General features: G+C 35.2%; 1 protein-coding gene across 1 annotated transcript; it reads right to left on the reverse strand.

Moving 5' to 3' along the window:
* Positions 1–619: 619 nt before the first annotated feature.
* On the reverse strand, positions 620–6,462 carry LOC135126051 (uncharacterized protein K02A2.6-like). Its single transcript, XM_064051841.1, has 4 exons — positions 6,410–6,462; positions 6,244–6,345; positions 4,701–4,719; positions 620–4,639 (listed from the first exon to the last, which is right to left on the reverse strand). Exons 1-4 carry the CDS (start codon positions 6,460–6,462, stop codon positions 620–622), a joined length of 4,194 nt encoding a protein of 1,397 aa, XP_063907911.1.
* Positions 6,463–8,410: the final 1,948 nt, after the last annotated feature.

An 8,410-nucleotide genomic window follows, 5' to 3' on the forward strand; every position in this document is an offset into this window, starting at 1 on the left:
GAATTTTGATTTTGTAAAAGCAACAAATAACAAATACATGGGCGCCCATAGAAACCTTTCTCAGGGGGGGGCACCCTGAAATTTTTGTAATATACTCTGTTCTTGTATATATATAAATAATATAATGATAGAAATCTTTACTATTATAAATATATATTTTAATCATCAACTACGTTAATCAAATCTATCGCAAATAACCCTACAACATCATTATTCTTATTATTAGCAAAACAGTGTAAAATATTAAAATTAAAAAGTTATAAAAATATAAAATTCATCAAAAACAAATTGCTAATCCCTTTTTTCTTGGCCAAAATCGTCAGTTACTCTACCAACAGATATTTCTTCGGCATTAACTCTCTCTCTGAAATACTACTGTCTATTATGTCTGGGTGTGGGTTCTCATAGATCTCGTTTCCTTGCTATCCACATTTATTACTAAGAGTAAGATTCTACACATTGATCCACCATTACAAAACTAACTATCTCTACCGATCCCGTCCTACGCATGCGCACCTCAACTACCTTCCACCAACCCGGTTAAGGCCCTTTCACACGTACACAACACTTTCCGGCTTTTTATTAAAAACATACATTCATAACCTACCTACTATAACACTTAACGACTTAACCTAAACGTAAACCTATCAGGAGCCTTTCTCGTACGCTCGGATCTTCTAAGTAACCCCCTTGGTGAAAGTATCTCTACTTCGTCTTCGCCGCCTGGCCTTTCCAAAGCCTTATTAGTTTCCGTTAGTATCTTACCGTATTTATCGTAGTACATGGTACTGTGTTTACTAGGGTAACGCAACTGATTTACATGTGCTGTTCTAACTTGACCCCTTAGCTTAATTACATATACGACTGGACTCCTTTGACCAACCACAACAGCTGGTAACCACTTAATATAACTTTTAAAGTGATTCCTATACAACACTTCTTCCCCTTTACAATATTTAGGAACCTCTCTTACGGGCGAATGACGCTTATTACCTACGTTTACAGTTACATGTTGTTCTTTAAGTCTATTGTTTACACTACCATACCTAGGATTTAACGAATTCGCGACATTTCTCACTTTGTAAGAAAAAATCCTGTCATAGGGTGAATCTTTTGTCACCGATGATGGTGTACTATTATATGCAGACGTAAACCTCAGTACTTTCTCATCAATCGTAAACTTTGACAACCGCCTATCCATTAAGTATTTATACAAATATTTTTTTACTATTTGTACGCTACGCTCAGCATATGTATTCGATTGACTATGGTAAGGTGGTGTTTTCGTAATTTTAATATTATCTTCTTTCCCAAACAAGTCAAACTTCCACGAATTAAATGGCGGCCCATTATCACTAACAATTTCGAATGGCAAACCAAAACGTGAACAAAAAATTTGCAAATATTTGATCAATTCCTCTACATTGGTTCGTTTCATAATATGAACATCAATGAACTTGCTATATACATCAACTATGATGAGAAACGTATGTTGCTGAAAATGAAAAAAATCTATATGTATTCTTTCTAGTGGTCTGGATGTACGTTTCCAACCGGATACCACCGGTTCTTTTCTAAAATTACTTGTTTGATCACAAATATCACAATTTTTTACAACCGTTTCTATGTCTACCGTCATATTTTTCCACCAAAAAATACTTCTTGCTGCTAGTTTCATACGAACTATACCCTCATGATCCTTATGCAAAATCTTTAAAATATTTTCTACCTGCGAAGTCGGCACTATTAACCTATCTCCGAAAAATAAACATTTATCCTGAGTACTAATACTATTTCGTAACTTATAATAGTATTGTAACCGATCGCATACTTTATCTTTTGGCCATCCTTCACATGTATACTTATACACTTGTCTCAATAAGGAATCATTTTGTACGGCTCTGGCAATATCCTCTGTACTAATATCAAAATCACTAATTATGCTTAATCTATTAATAGAAATATTCTCTACTCCCGTGGGTACTTCCAAAGGTAATCTAGATAACGCGTCGACATGACACATTTGCTTAGACGGACGATACTTAATTTCATACTCATACATTGATAACAACACTGCCCACCTTTGCAACCGTGATGCCGCCACCACCGATGTACTTTTATTGGGACTAAATATTTCTTGGAGAGCTTGACTATCGGAACATAAGGTGAACTTATTCCCATAAATGTACTTATGAAACGTTTTAACTGCAAACACTATCGCTAAAGCTTCGCGATGTAGTTGTGAATAATTCTTTTCTGCGGGCGATAATGAACTTGACGCAAATAACACGGGTTTCTCTTTACCATTTACGACCTGTGATAACACAGCACCTACCCCATACGGAGACCCATCTGCACAAATTACTATGGGTTTATTTGGATCATATATTTCCAAAAGTTGATTATTGACTAACAGACGTTTACTTTCATCAAAAACTTTTTGACACTTAGCTGTCCATACAAACTTTTCTCCTTTACGTAACAGCTTATACAATTCATGTAATTCACTACTTAAATTAGGCAAAAATTTATGATAATAGTTTAATAATCCTAAATACGCTTGTAATTCAGAGACATTTTTAGGAGGTCTAGCCTCTCGCACAGCTTCCACTTTTGCCTTTTGAGGCTTAATTCCTTGACAGGATATGGTATGACCTAAATAATCAACTGAAGGCTGAAAAAACTTACATTTCTCTATATTGATGCAAACATTGAATTCATTCAAACGTTTTAGCACTAACTCTAATTTTTTCTGGCAATCCTCATAAGAAAAACCTCCTATAAGTATATCATCCAAATAGCAAACTACGTTTGGCAATCCCGACAAAATTTGATCCATTATGCTTTGGAACTGAGAAGGCGCGCTCGCGACACCGTATGTTAGCCTAGTATATCTGAACAATCCTCTCCAGGTGTTAATTGTCAAGTACTCCTGTGATTCCTGTGATAATTCTAATTGCTGATACGCCCCTGATAAATCTAATACACAAAATATTTTACATCCCCCTAAACCAACAAATATCTCATCTACCCTTGGCAATGGATAATGCTGTGTCCTAATATATTTGTTAATAGTGACCTTACAATCTACACAAATGCGCAGGGTATTATTACTCTTAGGGACAATTACAATCGGGGACGCCCACCTACTAAAAGATACAGGTTTTATAATTCCCACTTCTAGCATTCTATCTAATTCCTGACTTACTTTTTCTTTCAATTTGAACGGTACTGTATATGCTTTATGAAATATTGGTTTGGCATTCTCCTGCATAACTATATCAGCTTTAAACTGCTTAATGACTGAATTTGAATTCTCGCCGAAAATTCTTGGGTATTTGACTCTGATTTCATTTACAATTTTATTTCTATCATTTAAATTAAAATTACTACCTACTGACTCCTCCTTACTGACAACATTTAACGCATTTCTCCACTCTGGGTACAGACAATCCATCCAGGTGCGCCCTAACAACGGAACTACCGGTTTACTACTGCATATAATGTACATTTCTAAGGGAAACTCTTTTCCCTGACCTAGCTTTCTAACCTTGACAAGAATTTTTCCTACAGTGGAGACCCTATCCCCTGTAACAGACACAAGATTAACATTTGTTTTTACCACCGGACACGACAAAAATTTTTTTCGATACGTATCTTCACTAATTACCGACGCACATGCTCCTGAGTCGACTTCCATTTGTAACCAAATACCTTCAACTTCTATGTTGACTTTCACCGGCTGAACTTTCTCGTTCTGCACTATATTCAGTTCGATGTCTCGTTCTTGACCTCTGTCACACTCCATGTCGTCTGACATCCTTTGAATAACCGTAGATGCTGGATCTCTTCTTCTTCTGGAAGCGCTACTACTACTCAATTGCTCTCTTCCTATACTTCTAGTCAGGCAACATCTAGCTATATGACCCAACTTTCCGCACTTGCGACATTTCCATTCTAAAGCTGGACACTTTTGACTATCATGCCTACGTCCGCATCTTCCGCACAGATCCCACGATCCAGTTCCACGTCTACCTGAAGAATCTTCTCTGATGCGAAATTGATTAAAGACAGTTTCCTTTTGTGTTTGATTTTCGGCCATTTCCCAGTTCACGGCGATCGAACACGCTTTTTCGAAGGTCAACCCCTGTTCTTTCAACAAAATGGCTCTCAGTTGACTGTTTCGCACACCAAAAACTAGCCTATCCCGCAGAGCTTCATTTAAAAATTCACTAAATTTGCACGATTGGGCCCTCGCCTTCAGCTGTACTACGTACTCACTAATGGTTTGATTTTCTACTTGGTCTTCTCTGTGGAATTTGTACCTCTCCGCTATCTCATTTATTTCTGGTGCGAAATGCTGCTTCAATACCTCCACCAACTCCACGTACTTCCTCTCTGCCGGATCTGCCGGGAACACCAATTTCTTCAATATTGAGTACGTCTCTGGTCCGATAAACGTTAAAAGAGACGCTACTTTTTTTGGTTCGGTAACGTCATTCAGCAGAAAAAACTGCTGCAACCTCTCACTCCACTCAGGGAAACTCTCGCCTGGAATATACGGCTCCACACTTCCCAACATCCTCGTCGCCACTTTTATTATGTCTGGGTGTGGGTTCTCATAGATCTCGTTTCCTTGCTATCCACATTTATTACTAAGAGTAAGATTCTACACATTGATCCACCATTACAAAACTAACTATCTCTACCGATCCCGTCCTACGCATGCGCACCTCAACTACCTTCCACCAACCCGGTTAAGGCCCTTTCACACGTACACAACACTGTCAAGGTTTTTTATTTTTACAAAATCCTGCCAATTTTGGATTTCGTCCGATAAAAATTGTCAGTGGTGTAAAATTCGCCCAACCCTTTAAGGCAACTTGGTTTTAAGTTATGTAAGGCGTTTCAAATTTGCAGACCACAGTTTATCTTGCAGACTGGGGGTTAAAAATGCTCCAATCAAGTTGAAACTCAACAGTTGCTTATTTCTCAATACGAAGATTGTTAGAACAAAATTTCAACCCGTTCGGAGAAACCGTTACAAACTACCCCTAAAACAACCTTGCAGACTAGGGCTTAAAAATACTCTAATCAATTCAAAGTTTGACCTTCGCTAGTTTTTTAATACGAGGATTATTGATGCAAAATTTCACCCCATTCGGAGAAACCCTCAAAAATCATCCCCAAAACAACCTTGCAGACTGGGGGTAAAAAATGTTTCAATCAAATCAAAACTCGATATTTGCTTATTTCTCAATACGAAGATTATTGACACAAAATTTCAACCCGTTCGGAGAAACCGTTAAAAACTACCCCCAAAACAACCTTGCAGACTGGGGCTTAAAAATACTCTGATCAAGTTAAACTTTGACAATCCCTAGTTTTTCAATACGAGGATTATTGATGCAAAATTTCAGCCCATTTGGAGAAACCCTCAAAAATCATCCCTAAAACAACCTTGCAGACTGGGGGTTAAAAATGCTCCAATCTAGTTAAAACTCGATATTTGCTTATTTCTCAATACGAAGATTGTTAATACAAAATTTCAACTTGTTCGAAGAAACCGTTAAAAACTACCCTTAAAACAACCTTGCAGACTAGGGCTTAAAAATACTCTAATCAAGTCAAAATTTGACATTAATTTATTTTTTTATTATTTTATTGTTAATTATTAATTAATTTATTTATATTTAAATTTAAAAAATATATAAATTACGAATACATATAGAAGTATTTGTTACAGATACGTGAATTGTGATAATTTGAGTTCATGTTTATCGCTGTTAGATAATTGTTGCTGTTGCTGGGCATTTTTTCGTCCAATCTCTCATTTTTTGTGCGTTTTTACACGTCATTTTTGCTGTTAACTTGGTTCATTCAGTACATACTATATGCTGGTTTTGAGTTCTTTGAGATATAATTAAACTTTCATCATCAGTCAAAAAATACAAAGTTAGTGGTGTCCAAAAGAGAAAATTTAAAATTCAGAGGAAACAAAATCTTAAAGATATTTTAAAGAAAATTAGAGACATTTTTAATTTCCGAGAAACCTAACGTAAAAAAAAAAGTTTTGAGAAAAAATTTAAATTAATAATAGGAAGCTCAAACTTAATTTTATTTGAATTTCAAAAAGAACCCAGAAATATGCTAATTTCTTAATTAATTATTATTAATGGGAAAACAAATAAAGATTCGTTATATTCAATACGACGCAAAATTGTCTTCATATGTAGGTCTTACAGCCTTTGGATGGTGTCCACGTCCATTTCTCTAACTGTCTGGTAAATTGTTCTTTTTAATTGTTCTTCTAAATTGGCTTCCCAGCCGTTGTTGTAAACCTTTCTACTTAGTATTCCCCAAATTTTGTTTTCGATTGTTCGCACTGGGGGCACTATGGGGGGATTACCTTTTCTTAGGTACAAAACTTATATTATTGCTTTCTAACCAATCCCTGGACATCTAGTATAATGGCAACTTGCTAAATTTGGCCAAAATATTACATCGTCGTTATTATGGTGTTCCCATATATTGTTATGTATTGACCGCGTCACCTTTAGTACGGCCAATGAATTGTGCTGAAACGCCGGCCGGAGATATAGCCCATCAAACCAAAATTTTATCTTAAAATTTTGCCTTCGACTTAAATTTTACTTTTAATTTCTTCTATATTGTTTGTATAAAATCCATCGTTACCTTCCATCTCTGAATGGGCAAATGTAAAATATTTTTCATCGCCTAGCACAACCACACGATTGTCCAGAAAATGATGAATTCTCAATAGCCGGCAACATCTAAGAATTCTCTCTAACTGCGATCCTGTATGTTTTGAACATTTAGCTCTTTTGCTGTATTTTAAGTTGTTTTTGCCTATTTCTCTAGAAACTATTATATAGTAACTCTAAACAATCGAGCCAATCTTCTTGTTGATGTTCCAGGCTCTTGTTTTTCTTCTTAATCTTTCTAAACTTATTGTGATATTGCTACCTCGCAGTCTTTAATTGTTCTGTATATAGTTGCGCGTGTAATATATTTGGTCCAAAATATATTCACAATTTCACTTTTAGATACTTGGGTAACTAACTGGTATATGGCTCTTTGCAACTCTATTTTGTATGACATTGTTTAAGCGTTAATTGACATAAATCTATGACATAAATTGTATAAAATGGGAAATAAGAAAGTTTGTTTGGTTACGCTGTTGCAAATGTAATTTGATTCGATTGCAATTTAAGTTCAAAAAAAGATAGGAGTATATGTAAATTTTTCTCAAAACTCTTTTACGTACTAGCGGTAAAAGTGACATAGAATTGGAAAATCTTAGTAAAAGTAAAGACGACTACAGTTAAGACTAATCTAGTTGAGCGCATGTATTTAGGGAAATTTTAGTTGTATTGATAAATTAAATTCTTAGATGGAAATAACGATATAGATGTGAAAATTCGAGAAAAAAATATAGAATTTGAAAATATACATGATTTTAATCTTTCCAATGGCACTACATACCTTATGTATAAACTGTTGACACATGATGTACAAATTAACATAAAAAAGAAAACAAATAAACCCAAAATTTAATTTAATTTAACAAAATAACAGAAACAGACCAACTAAGATATTTTCTTAATTAAAATAATAAAGGAGGCTGTTGTTGTAAACAGTGTTTTTCATCATTTGATTATAAGTTTGGCAGTTAATATACGTTTTCACGCGAAAATAATGCCGTTAACTCTTACAGACGTCTCCCAAATTGTCGCTCTGTTTCTGTTATTTTGTTAAATTAAATTTAATTCTGCGTTTATTTGTCTTCTTTTTTGTTGCTAATTTATACATCATGTGTCAACAGTGAATGGTTCTTTAATAAAACAACGATCACTAGTTAAATTAACAATTTCTAAAGTTTGGTTTCGCGAAATTTTACAGTGTGGCAGGTTTTTTGCCGGTCAGTGTATATACATTAAAATACAGTTATAAAAGGTAACAAAACAATATTTTTCATAATTAACAACGCATATTAAGATCATTAGGTGATTAATTACTGTAGGAATTAGCTCGGTTTGCGCAAAGGTGGAGATAACACAACGACCGTAGCAACGAATCTTAACCAATTAAAAACTCAAGTAAATTTGCTGCTGCTGCTTTTATATGCTTTCTTATGAAATTATTTTTGTTTTATGCCTAGTAACCCGCAAACGCTTTCGAGCACGCCACTGGAACAGCCAGTTTCTCGGAGGACCTGGAAGAACCATTTATGACCCTAGCAGAAAGCGCGGTACCAGGCATTTTTTCAATCAATCTTCCCTCCTCTCATTCTACCTCTATGGTGCGCACATACTTTAGACATAATGCACTGTCTCTTTATATGTGTCTGAAATTTTTCTGCTGCTTGTACTTTAAATGAATGTCAACT

Source organism: Zophobas morio, unplaced genomic scaffold (genome assembly GCF_036711695.1).
Source record: "Zophobas morio isolate AGI-343-1 ecotype UQ-CSIRO unplaced genomic scaffold, CSIRO_AGI_Zmor_V1 ptg000010l, whole genome shotgun sequence".
Taxonomy (NCBI): Eukaryota; Metazoa; Arthropoda; class Insecta; order Coleoptera; family Tenebrionidae; genus Zophobas; species Zophobas morio.